At 40.4% G+C, this 19324-nt stretch overlaps 1 protein-coding gene and 1 pseudogene across 1 annotated transcript; both read left to right on the forward strand.

Moving 5' to 3' along the window:
* The first annotated feature begins 16296 nt into the window (after nt 1-16296).
* LOC123453588 lies at nt 16297-16755 on the forward strand (annotated as a pseudogene).
* A 1627-nt stretch (nt 16756-18382) lies between these two features.
* On the forward strand, nt 18383-18976 carry LOC123453589 (solute carrier family 35 member F2-like). Its single transcript, XM_045130608.1, has one exon. It carries the CDS (start codon nt 18383-18385, stop codon nt 18974-18976), a length of 594 nt encoding a protein of 197 aa, XP_044986543.1.
* Nucleotides 18977-19324: the final 348 nt, after the last annotated feature.

The raw sequence follows: 19324 nt of genomic DNA on the forward strand, positions 1-19324 counted from the left end.
TCTTGGGAGCCTAGATGTCTCTAGATAACTGGTTTGGTAGGAGTTGAGAGTTCTCTGGTCTATCTCCTTCACCCTTGTGCTGGTACCAGGTTCACCAAGAAAACAGCATTCTTGCTCATTTTCCAAATTACTCAATGGTGTCAGCTGGGGCCCTGGTGAGGGGCAATGGGCTGATTCTCTCTTCAGGTTCTGCATCCATCTGAAAAAGAGAAGCAAATTCTCCAGCAGAGAGTAAAGTCAGCACCAAATAAATGGGATAACCATTATTATTTTAGAGAGAAATTAATAAGTGTAGGAATTCTTATAGCCCATGATTTGTGGCAGCTTGATAATGGAGAGTAGGCTCATTTTTTGGATATGATTCTGACTTGTTTCACAGATCCAGCTATGGGTTCCATTCCACTGAGCAGATCAGTTAGCCAACTCAAAATCACTTGATTACCTACCAGGGCTGTGTGCCACCATTGCACTTGTGTGAGCATCATGTCTGCTGAGTAGCTTAGACCATGAGTTGCTTGGACAAATGTTGGTCATTTTCCCCCAGTTGCTCATGTAGCACCTTCTGCCACTAGATGAGTTAACTGTCTGGGAACTGACTCTCTTCCAGATTCTAGCCAGGTCACTCCATGTTTAGTAACAACAGCATATGGTGTCTTTGGTAGTATGGTCTTACCATTAACCTTTGGTGGACCATCAAGTACTCTGACAGAAATCTGTCTTCTTTTGGGAAACCTTATAGGTTTCTGATCAACAGCTCATTGTGGATGTTAACCTCATGCTGGTACTGGGAGCTATAGGCCACAGCCAAAGGAAAAGAAGGAAGAAAAAGATAGGTAATATAAAAGAAAAAGAGGGAAGAGGGTGAGAGAGAGAAAAATAGGAGATTAAGGTTGGTCTTCATTATACCCTCTCCAAGGCCCTGTGATTCAGGTGTTCTCTCTAAAGACCTGATGAAGGTTCAACCATTTAGTCTGTCTTTTAGGATATAGAATTTTATGGTCCCATGGCCATTTGGGTCCAATTTTGTCTCCTCCCCCAAATCCCCTCCCACTCCACCCTCCCTACTGTCTGGTCCTTGAGATGCTTATTAGATATGTAAGCATCTTGGGCAGATTCAGGTTAGGAGCCACAGATGAGTGAGAACATGCAATGATTATCTTTTTGTGATTGGGTGAGTTTGCTGAGAATGACCTGTTCCAAGTGTGACCATTTTTCTTCAAAATTTCATTGTGCTATGTTTCCTTACTGCTGTGTAGAATTCTATTGTGTATATATAACACATCTTGGTTATCCATTCATCTAATGATGGACATCTGGGTTGATACCAGCTCTTAGCTATTATAAACTGATCAACTATAAACATGGTTGAGCAGGGCTGGAGGGATGACTTAGCAGTTAATGCATTTGCCTGAAAAAGCCAAAGGACCCAGGTTAGATTCCCCAGGACCCATGTTAGTTAGATGCACAAGGAGGTGCATGCATCTGGAGTTTGTTTGCAGTGGCTAGAGGCCCTGGCACACCCATTCTCTTCCCCCTCCCTCTTTCTCTCTGTGAAATAAATAAATAAATAAATGTAAAAGAAATTAAAGAAAAACATGGTTGAGCAAATCTCTTTGAAATGAGGCATGGATCTTTTGGGGGAAATGCCCAGTAAGAGAATAACTGGGTCTGCTGGTAACTCTATAGTCAACCTTTTAAGGAGTCTCCATATTGCTTTCCATAGTGGTTGTGCCCTCTTATATTCCCACAAATGGTGAATGAGGCTTCCTATTTCTCCACATCCTCTCCAGCATTTGTTTTCATTTGACTTCTTTCTTTTTTTGTTTATTTTTATTTATTCATTTGAGAGCAACAGACAGAGAAGGAGGCGGGGGGGGGGGAGAGAGAGAAAGACAGAGAAAGTGAGAGAGAGAGAGAGAGAGAGAGAAAGAGAATGAATGGGCACACCAGGGCCTCCAGCCATTTCAAACAAACTCCAGATGCATGTGCCCCCTTGTGGATCTGGCTAACATGGGTCCTGGGGAATCAAGCCTCGAACAGAGGTCCTTAGGCTTCAAAAGAAAATGCTGAACCACTAAGCCACCTCTCCAGCCCCCATTTGATTTCTTCCTTACTGGGGTAAGGTGGAATCTCATAGTTGTTTTAATTTGCATTTCCCTGATTAGGGATGATGAACATTTTCTTAAGTGGGTGTTTGCCATTTGTATTTCTTCCTCTGAGAACTGCCTGTCCAGTTCTTTGCCCCATTTTGTGTGTGGGTTGTTTGGCGTTTTGTTGATTAGGTTTTTGAGTTCTTTGTAGCTTCTAGAAATTATGTCTCTGTCAGTTGTATAGACAGCAAAATTTTCCTCTCATTCTGTGGGTAATCTATTGGCTGTACTTATTGTATGTTTGTCTGTGAAGAAACTTTTCAGCTTCATGAGATTCCAATGGGTGTGTGATTGCTTAATTTCCTGAGCTACTGGGATTTTCTTCAAGAAGTCTTCTCCCATTCCTATATCATGGAAAGTTCCTCCTATTTTTAATTCCAGTAGTAGCAGAGTTTCTGGTCTTATATTGAGGTATTTGATCCATTTGGTCTTGATATTTGTGCACGGAGAGGTGTGGATCAAGTTTCATTTTTGTGCATATGGTTATCCAGTTTGTCCAGCACCATTTGTTGAAGATGCTGTCTTTTTTTTTCCAGCCTACATTGTTAAAGCCTTTGTCAAATATCAAGTAGCTGTAGTTACTTGACCTAATACCATGCTAGTATCATGTTGTTTTTATTACTCTGGCTTTGTAATATAGCTTTAGTTCAGGTATGGTGATATCTCTAGAGGTGTTTCTTTTGCTAAGGATATGCTTGAATATCCAAGGCCTTCTGCCATTCCATATCAATTTTGAGATCATTTTTTCTATCTCTGTGAAGAAAAATGTTAGGATTTTTTATCGGGATTGTATTAAATCTGTATATTGTCTTTGGTAAGATTGCCATTTTCGCCATGTTAATTCTGCCTATCCAGGAGGATGGGAGGTCTTTCCATTTTCTCAAGTCCTTCTCAGTTTCTTTCTTGAGTGCTTTTATGTTTTCACTGTATAGATCTTTCACATCCTTGATTAATGTTAGTCCAAGGTATTTTTTTTGTTGTTGCTATTGAAAATGGAACAATGCCACTTATTTCTTTCTTTGTATCTTTGTCTTTTGCATATAGAAAGGCTACTGATTTTTGTGCATTGATATTGTATCCTGCTACTTTGCTGAAGGAATTAATCACCTTTAAGAGTTTTGAAATGGAGTTTCTTGGGTCGCTTATTTATAGAATCATGTCATCTGCGAATAGGGCTAACTTAACTTCTTCCTTTCCAACTTGTATCCCTTTTATTTCTTTCTCCTGCCTTACTGCTTGAGCTAGGACTTCCAGTACTATGTTGAAGAGCAGAGGTGAAAGTGGACACCCATGTCTTGTTCCTTATCCCAGTGGGAATTCCTTTAGTCTTTAAGTATTATTTGGGCTTAGGAGCTTTATACATAGCCTTTATTATTTTGGGATATAAACTGTCCATGCATATTCTCTCCAATGTTTTTGTCACGAAGTGATTTTGTATTTTGTCAAAGGCCTTTACTGCATCTATCTAAATGATCATGTGGTTTTTGTGTTTAAGCTTATTTATGTGGTGTTTTTCATTGACAGATTTCCATATGTTGATCCACCCCTACGTTCCTGGGATGAGGCCTACTTGATCAAGCGGATAATGGATTTAATGTGTTGTTGAATTTGGTTTGCAAGGATTTTGTTCAGGATCTTTGCATCTAAGTTCTTCAGGGAAATAGACCTATAGTTTTCTTTTCTTGCGGCATCTCTGCCTCGTTTTGGTATTAGGGTGATACTAGCTTCGTAGAAAGAGTTAGGGAGCTTTCCTTGTTCTCCAATTGTGTGGCACAGTTTGAGAAAAATTGTTTTCAGTTCTTCCATGAAGGTTTGACATAATTCACTTGAGAAGCCACCTGGTCCTAGACTCTTCTTTTGGGGGAGGTTTTTGATTACCTTTCAATCTCAATGGGTGTGATAGGTTTGCTTAGGAGATTAATCTGCTCTGAGTTTGTTTTTGGTAGGTGGTATGTGTCCAGGAATTCATTCATTTCCTCCATATTATCCAGTTTTGTGGAGTAGAGGTTTTTGAAATAAGTCCTGATGATTCTCCCAATTTCACTTATGTCTACTGTGATCTCTCCTTTTTCATTTCTAATTTTGTTAATTTCAAGCATCTCTTTTTATCACTTTATCAAATTGGTCAGGGGTTTATCAATTTTGTTTATTTTTTCAAAGAACCAGGTCTTTGTTTCATCAATTTTCTTAATTGTTGTCTTAGTTTCCAATTCATTAATTTGTGCTCTGATCTTAATTATGTCCTTCCTTCTGGAGCTTTTTGGGTTAGATTCTTCTTCTTTTTCCAGTGCATTTAGGTGGATGGTTGGGTTGTTGATTTGGGATCTCTCTGTCTTTGTTATGAAGGCATTTAGTGCTATGAATTTTCCCCTAAGGACTGCCTTCATTGTGTCCCATAAGTTTCAGTACATTGTGTTCTCATTTTCACTCAATTTCATTTTTTTCCCCATTTATTGTTTAAAAGTGTGGTGTTCAGTTTCCAGGAGCTGGTGGGATTCCTGGTGCATTTTTGTTGTTAATTTCTAGCAATACAGCATTGCGATATGATATCATGCAGGAAATTATGTTAATCTTCCTAAATCTATGGAGGCAGGCTTTATGACCCACTATATGATCTATATTTTAGAGAAGGTTCCATGGGTTACTTAGAAGAATGTGTAATCTGTGGATTTGGGGTAGAATGTTTGTAGATGTCTGTTAGGTCTAATTGATCTATGGTTTTGTTGAGTACTCTTATTTCTGTGTTAATTTTCTGTTTGGATGATCTATCTATTGCTGATAATAGACTATTGCAGTCTCTGAACTATGATGGTGTTGGTGGTTATTTCTGTTTTGTTGTCAAGTAGGTTTTGCTTTATGAATTGTGGTGTTCCTGTTTTTGGAGCATAAATGATTGATGATTGTGATATCCTCTTCTTGGATCATTCCCTTGATAAGTAAGAAATGGCTTTCTTTGTCTTTTTTGATCACTTTTGGATTAAAGTCTACTTTATCTGATATTAGTATAGCTAGGCCTGCTTGTTTCTTATTTCTGTTTGCTTGGAATATAATTTTCCACCCTTTCACACTGAGAAGGTGTCTGTCTTTAGTGGTGAGGTGGGTTTCTTGAAGACAACAAATTTAGGGGTCTAATTTTATGATACACCCTGTTAGTTTATGTCTCTTGGTGGGTGAATTAAAGCCATTAATATTTAGGGTAATAACTGTGATGTTTTCTTTAAGCCCTGCCATATTGTGGTGGTTTATGTGCTTTGATGTTTTCTTGGACTTTGGAGTTTTTTGTGCCTTCTCTGAGTTTGGTTATTGTGACCTGCTTCTTGTAGGGACTTGAGGTTGGTTATTTGGTTCTTCTGTGTAGAGAATTCCTTGAAGTAGTCTCTGAAGGTTTGGCTTTGTGTTCATATAGTTGTAAAGCTGAGTTTTATTGTGGAAAGTTTTTCTTTCACCATCTATTATGAGGGATACTTTTGTTGGGTAGAGTAGTTTGGATTGGAAGTCATAAGTTCTTATACTTTTAAGTGTTCTGTTCTGGGCCCTTCCACGTTTCAGAGTTTCCATTGGGAAGTCTGATAGGATTATCTTTTTTTTTTCAGATTTTAATATTTTTATATTTATTTATTTATTTATTTGACAGAGAAAGGGAGGGAGAGAGAGAGAGAGAGAGAGAGAGAGAGAGAGAGAGAGAGAGAGAGAGAGGAAGAAAGAGAGAAGATGGGTGTGCCAGGGCCTTCAGCCACTGCAAATGAACTTCAGGATTATCTTTGTATGTAATGTGTTATTTCTGCCTAGTTGCTTTTAGGACTTTCTCTTTGTTATCAATGTTTAGGGTCTTAGTGAAAATATGTCTTGGAGAATTTCTCCTTTGGTTCAGTCTGTTTTGAGTTCTGTTAGCTTCTTATAACTTGATGGGACTTTCTTTTGAGTGAGTGGCAAAGTTCTCTTCAATAATTTTGTTGAATAAGTTCTCCATGACTGGTCTGAATTTTTTCCCCTTCTCATATTCCCATGATCTGAATGTTGGGATGAGTAAGAGTATCCCACAGTACCCTTATGTTGTGTTCACAGAATTTTTTGAATTTATTGAAACTTTTGGAGTCACAGCTATTTCTTCTGTTTTGTCTTCCAGGTCTGAGTTTCTATCATTCACATGGCTGAGTCTATTCTTGAGAGCTTCTGTAGAGTTTTGGGCTTGTTCAATTTGGCTTATATTTTCTATGGCTTTGTTATGTATAGTTTCCATCTCTCTTTCAAGTTCCCTTTTCACATAATTTTCATAATGCTTCTTGAAATTCATCCTTGCATTTATTTATGTCTTCATTGAGCTTAGCTATCTAGTTATTGAGGCCTCTTTTTTTTCTCTCTCCTTCAGATCATTTAACTATCTTTGCAACTCTTCCTGATTCTTTTCTATTAGGTCCGATCTAGTGAGGACAGCATTCATACAATTATCGGCCCTTTGTTGATTTCTCTGCAAGATCTGCTATTTGCTTGGCCAGGGTTGCACAGCTTGTCTCTTCATTTTGGGGTCTGACCCTATTGCCTCTTCTGTGTTCCAGTCTGATGTTAAGGTCTTTAATCCATTTGGACTTAATTCTTGTGCATGGCAAGAGAGAAGAATCTATTTTCATCCTTCTGCAGATATATATCCAGTTTTCAAAACACCATTTGCTGAAGAGGCTGTCTCTTCTCCAATGAGTATTTTTGGCATTTTTATCGAATATCAGGTGGCTATAGCTACTTGGGCTTACATCTGGGTCCTCTATTCTGTTCCACTGATCTACATGTCTGTTTTTGTGCCAGTACCATGCTGTTTTTGTTACTATGGCTCTGTAGTATAGGTTAAAATTAGGTATGGTGATACCACCAGCCTCTTTTTTGTTGCTCAGTATTATTTTAGATATTCGAGGTTTTTTGTGATTCCAAATGAATTTTTGGATTGTTTTTTCTATTTCCATGAAGAAAGCCTTTGGAATTTTGATAGGGATTGCATTAAATGTGTAGATTGCTTTAGGTAAGATTGCCATTTTCACGATATTGATTCTTCCAATCCAGGAACAAGGGATGTTTCTCCACTTTCTAGTGTCTTCTGCAATTTCTAGCTTGAGTGTTTTAAAGTTCTCATTGTATAAGTTCTTTACTTCCTTGGTTAGGTTTATTCCAAGGTATTTTATTTTTTTTGATGCAATTGTGAATGGGAGTGATTCTCTGATTTCATCCTCTGTGTGTTTGTTGTTAGCATATATGAAGGCTACTGATTTCTGTGTATTTATTTTGTATCCTGCTACATTGCTGTAGGTTTTGATCAGCTCTAACAGCTTGCTAGTAGAGTCTTTAGGGTCCTTTATGTATAGAATCATGTCATCTGCAAATAATGATAACTTGATTTCTTCCTTTCCAATTTGTATCCCTTTTATGTGTGTCTCTTGCCTTATTGCTATGGCTAAGACTTCCAAAACTATATTAAATAAAAGTGGGGACAGTGGACACCCTTGTCTTGTTCCTGATTTTAGTGGAAAAGCTTCCAGTTTTTCCCCATTTAGTAATATGTTGGCTGTAGGCTTGTCATAAATAGCCTTTATTATATTGAATTATGTTCCTTCTATTCCCAGTCTCTGTAGGACTTTTATCATGAAGGGATGTTGGATTTTGTCAAATGCTTTCTCTGCGTCTAATGAGATGATCATGTGATTTTTGTTCTTCAACCCGTTTATGTAATGTATTACATTTATAGATTTGCGTATGTTGAACCATCCCTGCATCTCTGGGATAAAGCTTACTTGGTCAGGGTGAATGATCTTTTTGATATACTCTTGTATTCTGTTTGCCAATATTTTGTTGAGAATTTTTGCATCTATGTTCATGAGGGAGATTGGTCTGTAATTTTCCTTTTTTGTTCTATCTTTGCCTGGTTTTGGTATCAGGGTGATGCTGGCCTCATAGAAGGAGTTTGGTAGAATTCCTTCTTTTTCTATTTCCTGGAAAAGCTTAAGCAATGGTGTTAGCTCTTCCTTAAAAGTCTGGTAAAATTCAGCAGTGAATCCATCCGGGCCTGGGCTTTTTTTAGTTGGGAGATTATTGATAACTGTTCGGATCTCCATGTTTGCAAGCATACCTTTAACCACTGAGCAATCTCCCCACCTCTTAACCTCTTCTTAAGAGTGTGTTGTGATGTTTAAAGATCTTGAAGAGATACCTAACTCTAATGTATATATTTTTATTCTGCAGTGGTTTGGTATTGATGAAATAACTTTGAGTATTTCTGAAAAGTATTGCATTAAGAAAGGCAGCAAAAATAAATACAAACAACATTAAAAAGTAAACAAACAGCTGGGCGTGGTGGTGCACACCTTTAAGCCCAGCACTTGGGAGGCAGAGGTAGGAGGATCGCCAAGAGTTCGAGGCCACCCTGAGACTACATAGTTAATTCCAGGTCAGCCTGGACCAGAATGAGACCCTACCTCAAAAAACCAAAAAAAAAAAAAAAAAAAAAAAAAAAAGTAAACAAACAAATGAAAACCCTCTTCTAAGCTTCATAGCTCCATTGTGCCTGTATTCTCATATCCCATGAAGCCACAGGAAAACCCTCAGAGCACATGACTGAGAGTAATGATGTCTATGGAGGAAGTGCTAATTTTTTTTGTTGTTTTTTGTTGAGGCAGAGTCTCACTCTAGCCCAGGCTGACCTAGAATTCACTATGTAGTCCCAGGCTGGTCTCAAACTAACAGCAATCCTCCTACTTCTACCTCCCAAGTGGTTGGATCAAAGACATATGCCACCATATCTGGCTGGTGAACTTTTTGGAAAAAATTATTATTTATTTATTTATTTGCAAGCAGAAAGAGGCAGAGAGGAGAGACAGACAGACAGAAAGAGAGAATGGGTTTTCCAGGGCCTTTAGCCTCTGCACATTAACCCAGATGTATGTGCCACTTTGTACATCTGGCTTTACATGGAGTACTAGGGAATTAAACTCAGATTGTTAGGCTTTGCAGGCCCCTGTTAAACTTCTGACAAAGTAATTTAATGATGTTTAAAGTAGATCAATAAGTTCTGTTTAGTACCTACCAAGGAGGGTGAATGTACCTTGTATGGCACCCATGTAGAGACACCAAGAGCTCTGAGTTGACGAAGCTTGTCTGTTCAGCAACAAGTGATTTCTCAGAGGAATAACACATTTCCTGAGGACACATACTGGTTTTGTTATTATGTTTTTAATATGTAATAGCTTTCTAATGCTTAAACTTTAGCTTCTCAAGATGTTTGTGCTATTAATAAAAACACCTATAAATTTGGAGACTTAGAAAAATATCTAGCATAACAGTATGTCACTGGGTCTAATTTATTTCATTGCTTTTCTTACAGGAAAACCAGATTTATGAAATCTACCTAAGAGATTAACCAGACATCCACTGTACAGTCTAGGATGTACATCATAGAGTTCTTTAACTCCCATCTGGTTATAATAAAAATAAAAGCTAAAACGCTAGGGAATTTTATGTGTTACTTTAAAGAATAAAATCTTTTATTTGAATTTTGAAAACAGCCTGAATACCAATTTAAGGAGACAGTCTAATATTCCTGAATAAATGTGGACTTCTTTCAGTTTGGAAGTGATAATAAACTGTGGAATGTAGACAATAAAAACACTCTTTTCCTGTATAGGGACCTCGACCATGTACCTTTCAGTTCACATTTTCTGTCTTTTATTTCAGAGCCTAGAATTTACCTTTAATGGGCCCAGTTTTCTTTCAGTGTCAAATTCTGAAGCTGGCTGGGAAGTCTTCATCCTGCCCGAGATATGAATAAACATGTAGCCTGCTTGCTTGCTTGCTTTCTTGCTTTCTTTCTTTCTTTCTTTCTTTCTTTTTAATTTTATTTATTTATTTATTTATTTGAGAGCGACAGACACAGAGGGAAAGACAGATAGAGGGAGAGAGAGAGAATGGGCGCGCCAGGGCTTCCAGCCTCTGCAAACGAACTCCAGACGCGTGCGCCCCCTTGTGCATCTGGCTAACGTGGGACCTGGGGAACCCAGCCTCGCTCAAACCGGGGCCCTTAGGCTTCACAGGCAAGCGCTTAACCGCTAAGCCATCTCTCCAGCCCTAGTTTTCTTTCTTAAGAGGAATTTTCTATGTTCATCCCAGGCAAGCACCTCATGTTGGGGCTTTCACAAATTTGTCCAAATTCCTACTTCAAAAATTTCCTTTTGGTGATGTATTTCATCTTTTCTTGCTAATTCGTTTCTACATGAGTATAAATGGCCAAAATTAATTTAAGTTATTATTTTTCTGAGAGTTATAACTTGATAGAGGGAGTCTGTATTCTTTCTACCTGACAGAAACAGCTTGCAGGAGGAAGGCTTCATTTTGGCCCACAGTTTGAAAGGATATAGTTCATCATGGCAGAAAAGACACTGCCAGGCATGTGCAGACCACATCAGAAAGTCAAGACCACTGAGTTCACAGATGCTATCATCTGGCCCAGAGAGGTGCTGTGCACGGACCTCCCTGGTCAAGTGACATCAGGGCAAAGACTGGAAGAAGAGTTAAAAACACACTGGAAGAAGTGGTCCTGTGACATGAGCAACAGTGAGAATCACATATCTGCATGTGATGGCAACAGAGCTCCACATCAGTGAACAGAAAAAGCCATTCAGAGAATGATCAGGGGACAAGTGATACTAACTCTGGAAAACAGAAATAATCTTTTCCCGCCCTACTCCACACACCAAAGTAAGCTGTAGATGTATTAAGGATAAACTACAATGGCTTCCAGCCAAGTATGGATGGACCCTCTCCATCCATTCATGCTTAACTGCCTATGTCAAATGATAAAGGATTTTTAAAAAGAGAAATATACAAAGAAACAACAAAGTTTTGGGAAATTAGAAAGCAGTGTGGTGGGTAAAAACTGATTTAGCAGAAGCTGAATCATAAGGCAGCAGTGGGTAAGTCTGGCCACTATGGAAATCAATATGGAGTTGCTCAAAAATCTATAAACAGAACTACCATATGACCCAGCTATTCTGCTCTTGGGTAAATTCCCAAAGGACTCTTAAGTCAATATACCACAGAGACAGCATACCACATCCATGCCTTTTGCTGCATTATTTAGAATAGCCAGGAAATAGAACCAGCCTAGATGTCCATCAGCAGATGAATAGATAAGAAATGTGGTACATGTACACAGTGGAATTTTATTCAACTGTAAAGAAGAATAAAATCATGACATTTGCAAGTAAATGCATGAGACTGGAGATTATTATGGTAAGTGAAATAAGCCAGATTCAAAAAGATAAATAGCATATTTTCTTAGATTTACAATTACATCTATATGTATGTATGCATGCATGAATGTCTATTCATATGTGTATATGTAATGAAACTGGAGAGTGGATCATTAAAGAGGAGGAAGAGATCTTAAGGGAGGCATGGAGAGAGAGTAATGGAAAACATGTGACATGAATTCAGAAGAGATGAAGGGAACCAACCAGAACTGGGTAGGGGCACGAACAAGAGCAGTGGGGGAGGGAATGAGTTAGAACAAAACATAATAATCCATGCATATGAAAGTGCCATAATGAAATCTATTATTTTGTATGTCAATTTAATTTTTAAAAAACTCAAAAAATCTTGTAGCCTGAGAATTTGAGATGCTGATTGAAAAGATGTACTGAATATGAGTCACATTAAATCATAGTGGTCCCCCACCAAAGCTCATTGTATTATTTCAGGATTCTGGAAAGAGAAAAATGATTTACAAGTTTCCTTTAGAGAAAAACTAGGTCAACTACAAAGAACAGGAACCACAATGGTTTTTCAAAGCTGCAATGGAAGTTGAAAAGATGGAGGCAGAGGTATAGGTAGGAGGGTCACTGCTAGCCTTGGCTACATAGCGAGTTCAAGGCCAGCCTGGGTGACATGAGACCCTATCTCAAACCACCTCATCTGAAACCAAAAATAAGGGAAGGGTGTAATGGAGGAGTGTCATCAATATTCCAATGATCAAAACGTTCTTCTATACCTGACCTAAGTATGGATTGAATTTGAAGATGGAACATATTAAGAGATCAGCATTTAGAAAAAATATATATATTCAATTGTCTCCAAAAACTGTGGAGACATTGGCCAAAATGAGCAAATAAAACCAAAAAGGTATATATAAAGCATTCTAACAAAGGTGAAGGGTTATACAACATGATTTCTAAAAGTCTCCTCCCTATAGTAACTAGGAACAGAAAAGGACTTTATTGGGGACAAGGGCTCTTGACCAGCTGGTCTCCATGGACCTGCCAGGCAATGCTGCTGCCCACCATGCCTCACACACTTTCCCTGAAGTTGATTCTTAAAGTGTACCTTCCCTGTGAATATGGTTCCATACAGTCATCTCCCATGTACTGGGGAGGGGGGGGGAGGGGAGGGGAGAGGAGGGGAGGGCGGGGGAAATGTCTAGGCAGCTTAGAACAGGACCCTAAAGTGGAAGTGTATAGCTTTCTCCTGCTAAATGCAGGAATTGTCCTTGGGCCTGTAGGGGGAAATCTGTATCCTTATATATTACTTTAGATACAAACATTGTCTTATTTCAGCCCCCTTAGGGAGGCCTTCCATGCCCTTCTGACAAGGCCTTTCCTAAGGAATTAAGGTTTCTGGGAAGAATGGTCTTTTTCAGGGATCTTGACTCCAGACACCTAACTGGCTAAACCAACCATGGGGCTCATTAAAAAAACCCAACCTGCGCTGGAGAGATGGCTTAGTGGTTAAGCGCTTGCTTGTGAAGCCTAAGGACCCTGGTTCGAGGCTAGATTCCCCAGGACCCATGTTAGCCAGATGCACAAGGGGGCGCACGTGTCTGGAGTTCTTTTCCAGTGGCTGGAAGCCCTGGCACGCCCATTCTCTCTCTCTCCCTCTTTCTCTGTCTGTCACTCTCAAATAAATAAATAATAATAAAAATTTTAAAAAGACCAACCTGAGTCTCAAGGTGGTCTTCTCAACCCCCTTTTGTCTCCCTGGGCAAGAGCTCTGCCTTGCTTATGTTCAGGGCTTCTGCCCCCTTTTCTTAAAGCTCTCCCACCTAAAGCTGTAAGCTATAATGAAATCTTTCTGAACCTTATCCTCTGGTCTGTGAATTTCATTCATTGAACTCATAAGACAAGAATCCCAGAACACCCCCCCATTATCAGCATGTTGGTGAATATTGGGTTATTGGCAAGCAACCCCAAAATTCCTGTATCACTACAACCTTTAAAAAAAATAGTTTTATGATAGAGAGAATGGGCACAACAGGGCTTCTAGCCACTGCAAATGAACTCCAGACTCATGTGCCATTTTCTACATCTGGCTTTATGTAGGTACTGAGGAATCAAGTCTTCGTCCTTAGGCTTTGCAGGCAAGCACCTTAACTGCTGAGCCATCTCTCCCCCTCTCAGCAAATGGTGTTTTGAAAACTGGATATATATCTGCAGAAGGATGAAAATAGATTCTTCTCTCTCGCCATGCACAAGAATTAAGTCCAAATGGATTAAAGACCTTAACATCAGACCGGAAACTCTGAAACTGCTAGAGGAAAAAGTAGGGGAAACCCTTCAACATATTGGTCTTGGCAAAGACTTTCTGAATACAACCCCAATTGCTCAGGCAATAAAATCACAGATTAATCACTGGGACCTCATGATATTACAAAGATTTTGCACTGCAAAGGACACAGTGAAAAAAGCAAAGAGGCAACCTACAGAATGGGAAAAAATCTTCGCCAGCTATATATCTGATAGAGGATTAATATCTAGGATATACAAAGAACTCAAAAAGTTAAATAATAAGGAATCAAACAAGCCAGTCAAAAATGGGCTATGGAGCTAAATAGAGCATTCTCAAAGGAAGAAATACGAATGGCATATAAGCATCTAAAAAAATGTTCTACGTCACTAGTCATCAGGGAAATGCAGATTAAAATGACATTGAGATTCCATCTCACTCCTGTCAGATTGGCAACCATCATGAAAACAAATAATCATAAATGTTGGTGGAGATGTGGAGAAAGAGGAACCCTTCTACACTGCTGGTGGGAATGCAATCTGGTCCAGCCATTGTGGAAATCAGTGTGGAGGTTGCTAAAACAGCTAAAGATTGATCTACCATATGCCCCAGCTATAGCACTCCTAGGCATAGATCCTAAGGACTCATCTCATTTCCTTAGAAGTCCATGCTCAACCATGTTTATTGCTGCTCAATTTATAATAGCTGGGAAATGGAACCAGCCTAGATGTCCCTCAACAGATGAGTGGATAATGAAGATGTGGCACATTTATACAATGGAGTTCTGCTCAGTGGTAAAGAAAAATGAAGTTATGAAATTTGCAGAAAAATGGATGGACCTGGAAAAGATTATACTAAGTGAGGTAACCCAGGCCCAGAAAGCCAAGCACCACATGTTCTCTCTCATATGTGGATCCTAGCTACAGATGATTGGGCTTCTGCCTGAGAAGGAAAATACTTGGTAGCAGAGGCCAGTAAGTTAAAAAGGAGACATAAAGGGAAGAAAAAGGAAGGGAGGAGGATACTTAATAGGTTGATATTGTATATATGTAATTACAATGATTGTAATGGGGAGGTAATATGATGGAGAATGGAATTTCAAAGGGGAAAGTGTGGGGGTGGGGAGGGAGGGAATTCCCATGGGATATATTTTATAATCATGGAAAATGTTAATAAAAATTTAAAAAAAAAATAAATAAATAAAGGTATGTTTGCAAAGCCTTACCAGCCTTGGTTCAATTCTCCAACACCCACATAAAGCCACCAGACATTTGTTTGTAGCAGCAAGAGAACCTGATACACTCATTCACCTACTCATGTACACATGCAAACAAACAAGCAAATAAATGTATTTTTAAAAAGAGACAAGGCTAGTGCTGGAGAGATGGCTTAGTGGTTAAGGCACTTTACTGCAAAGCCTAAGGACCCAGGTTCAACTCCCCAGAACCCATGTGAGCCAGATACAAGGTGGTCCATGCATCTGGAGTTTGTTTACAGTGTCTGGAGGTTCTAGCATGCTCATTCTCTCTCTCTCTCTCTCTCTTTCTCTCTCTCTCCCTCTCTTTCTCTCTGAAATAAATACAATTTTTTTAAAAAGAGACAAGGCTAAAATTGCATTTACTTTAATTTCAAAAATAACTGTAAAGCTTATTTCCATGTAATAAAAGTACTGACTATTTGGGACTGGGGAGATGGCACAGTAGTTTAAGCATTTGCTGTAAAAGCCTGTTGACTAGAGTTTGGGTCCCTGAAACCCACATAATGCTAAACACAATACAATAATAATAACAACAACAGGTACTGACTTTTTGGAGTGAAAGGATGATTTTATGTCTCATGTTTCATGAGAGTCATAGTTTTATGATTCTGCTGAACTGAAAGATTTTTCTGGATATTTAATTATAAAGACCACGTTAGAGATTACAACTAGTGTTATACCCACCATTGGGAAGCTGAGATCCTATTACTTACAACTGTGTAGTTCTTCATGCCTTTAGAAAGCCCAAATTCCAACCCCCAAGAACATCGAGTGCTCCAGAGCAGTGAGAACTCTTGTTTGCTGCTGACTCTAAGTGGCTCAGTGGTCCCGCCATTTTTGCAAGAGAATTTGTCAGCTTCTAAAATCAAGCACATGTTTATCATATGCTTCAACAATCAAGTTTGCAGGAGCTGCAAGCTCATTCCACACAGAAATTGCCCATAAATGTTTGTCACTGTTGCATTCACAATTGTCCAAGACTGGAAGCAACCAAGAGGTCCTTCAGAAGGTAAATGGACAGACCATGCTACACCCCAACAGGAAATACTGTTCTGCATTCAAAAGAAACAACCTGGGCTAGAGAGATAGCTTAGTGATTAAGCCACTTGCTTGTGAAACCTAAGGATCCAGGTTCGACTCTCCAGATCCCACATAAGCCAGATGCACAAAGGTGAGGCAAGTGCAAGGTCACATGTACTCAGTAGGTGGCAAAAGCATTTGAAGTTTGAGTTCAGTGGCTGAGGCCCTGACATGCCAATTCTCTCTAAAAGAAAGAAAGAAAGAAATAGAGAAAAAACAAACAAACAATCTAATTCAGCTGGCCATTTGGGACAATGGACCTTCCACCCTAGAACCATGGTGCAGTTCCTCTGTAACCCTGAGCAGAGGTTGCTGGAGCTGGTAAACACTGCTGTGACTCACACAGAACCTCAATTGGCCACATTTGGGTACTATGCCAAGGTTGAGCTCCTCCAACCTCTGCTGGGATCCCTATGGCTATCCAGAGCTTGAAAAAAATAATCCAGAGTGCTCACACTGGTTGCTTCAAAAATCTTACAGTTAAGAAGGTACGCTGGGGCTGGAGAGATGGCTTAGCAGTTAAGCACTTGCCTCTAGGAAGCTTAAGTACCCCGGTTCAAGGCTCTATTCCCCAGGACCCACATTAGCCAGATGCACAGGGGGCACATGCATCTGGAGTTCAAAAAAAATAAAAAAAGAAGGTATGCTGAATGTTTGGTGGCCTCTGAAATATAGATGTGGTTTTCTACTGGCAAGATCATAGGCAAGTGTGGCATCACTGGCTATAATACTTGAAGACCAATCTTTAACATATGATTACATTTGATTATTTGAATGTTCTTGGACTGTGTGTAATCAGACTGCTATCTGAATAAAATAAGACGTGTCAATAATAATAATAAAAGAAACAACTTGAGCTTTCAAGCCATGAAAGACATGAAAGAAACAAAGTACACATTATGAACAGAACAAAGTCTGTAAAGAATCTATACTGTACAGCTCCAAGTATAGGCTTTCCTCAGAATGGAGGGGTCATTGGTTCTAGGACTGCCACAAGAAACTTCAATCTGGAGTGCTTGAGTTCCTTACATAACATACTCCTTTGTACTTTAAATCATTTTTAGTTTGTTGATGATCCTAATATAAACAAATGTATTACATAATGTAAATGTTAACACAATATAAATAGTTGTTACACGCATTGCTATTTTGGAAATATGACAAGAAAACATCTGAAAATGTTTAATACAGGTACAATATTTTTAAAAATAGGGGGCTGAAGAGATGACTCAGTGGTTAAGTTCCTTGCCTACAAAACCTGGACCCAGATTCTATTCCCCAGTACCCACATAAAGCCAGATGCACAGTAGCACATGCATTTGTTCATTTGCAGTGACTGGAGGCCCTTCTCTCTGTGTGTCTCTCTTCTATATCTCTCTGCTTGCAAATAAATCAATAAAAATACTTTTAAAAATTAATGTTACAAGGTGTAGTGGCTCATGCCTTTAATTCTAGCACCTGGGAAGCAGAGGTAGGAGGATCACCATGAGTTTGAGGCCAGCCTGGGACTACAGAGTGAGTTTTCAGGTCAGGTTGGGTTAGAGTGAGATCCTACCACGTAAAAATAAACAAAAACAAAAATAACACTGAGGAAGTTCTCTATCTTCCTTCATCCTTATCTCCCTATCCTCTGCTTCCTAAAATTGTAGTGGTTTACTCCACCACATACTCCTCACTGTGATAACTTCACACAGGGCCACAGCAATGGAATGGGTTGATCTTGGCCCAAAACTTCTGAACACTATCTAGAAGCAATGGGAGGCCACAGGAGAGAGCCAGGCTCCTGGGGATTCAAGATCTAAAGCTCAGAATCCAGGGTCTATGACACTTGAAGGAATGAGGCAACAGCTAGGAGAATGTCAAATTCTGAGGAAGAATGCCTGGGTATCCTTTTCCTGCTTCAGTATTGCCCTGTGGATCTAGTGACCAGGGTGGTGGAAGTCTGTAGCACATGGACCAGTGAGGAAGTCCTGCACTCGGCCCTGTCCCCCCATGCCCCTGCTGTTCCCAGTACATTGAGCAATGAGAAATCCTGTGCTCTGCTCAAATCCCCCATCCCCCATCCCCCTGGTGCTCCCAGCACATGGAGCAGTGAGGAGTCCTGTGCTCTCTCTAGTGATACAAGGTTGGAGTCCTGGGAAGGATTAGATCTCCATAAAGATAAGAACACATCCAGAATCCAGGCCCTTGAATCTCAACTTCAGGTCCTTGTTCAAGTTATCAAAGAGGGGGACGGCAGCGAGCGAGCGAGCGAGTGGGCTCACGGCGCGGGCCGAGTGCTGCCGGCCTCACAGGCGCCGCCTCCTGTTTTCCGGCCCCGGCATTTTGGGGGGTTCCGGGCGCGGGAGGCCGTGGGGACCCCATGGAGGCCGAGTCTCCGGCGAGGCGCGGGGCTCCCGAGCCCCGGGCGCTGGGCGCGGCGGGCAGCCTGCTGCGCAGGATCCACGGCAAACTGTTCACCTGGAATATTCTGAAGACCATAGCTCTGGGCCAGATGCTGTCCTTGTGTATATGTGGGACAGCCATCACCAGCCAATACTTGGCAGAGAAGTGCAAGGTGAACACCCCCATGCTTCAGAGCTTCATCAACTATTGCCTGCTGTTCCTGGTTTACACGGGGATGCTGGCTCTCCGCTCAGGCAGTGATAATCTATTAGAGATTTTGAGACAAAAATGGTGGAAGTACATCCTGCTGGGCTTAGCAGATGTGGAGGCTAACTACCTGATTGTCAGAGCATACCAGTACACAACTCTAACCAGCGTCCAGTTTTCAGGATTGTACATCCTGTCGTTTACTGTCATCATGGTGGGCTTCATCCTATACTGCTCCACCCCGACACGGACAGCAGAGCCAGCTGAAAGCAGTGTGCCTGCTGTTACCAGCATTGGGATTGACAACCTGGGACTGGAGCTTGAGGAGACTGGACTTCCGGAGACCCTCTCTGCAGCCTTGTAGCTGGAGAAGACAGCCCACGGGGCGCTGAGCGAGCGGAGCCTGTCTACTGCCGACAGGGTGCCTGGGGGAACCATCAGGCTAAGTGAACACTACTGCATTGGACTGCGTCCAGTGGAATCAACCCATGGAACCCAAGTAGAAATACCAAAACAGAGCAGAACCCAAGGCTAGGGTAGTGTTTCTTGTGTGTTGAGGACCAGTACATACTGGTGCTGGTGAGACAAGGTGCAGCTGGGGGTCTCAAAGGCACATGTGGGAAGGCAAAGCTGTCCCCATAGTCCGGGGTAGGGATAGTTCAGGAGGTGTTTGTGCAATGGCATTCCCCTCTTGGAAGCTTTGTTTTCTCCT

Source organism: Jaculus jaculus, chromosome 12, assembly GCF_020740685.1.
Source record: "Jaculus jaculus isolate mJacJac1 chromosome 12, mJacJac1.mat.Y.cur, whole genome shotgun sequence".
In the NCBI taxonomy this organism is placed as follows: domain Eukaryota; kingdom Metazoa; phylum Chordata; class Mammalia; order Rodentia; family Dipodidae; genus Jaculus; species Jaculus jaculus.

What these genes read in the sequence shown, in the direction of transcription:
- LOC123453589 (XM_045130608.1), top strand. Translation starts at nt 18,383, where the DNA reads ATGGAGGCCGAGTCTCCGGCGAGGCGCGGGGCTCCCGAGCCCCGGGCG.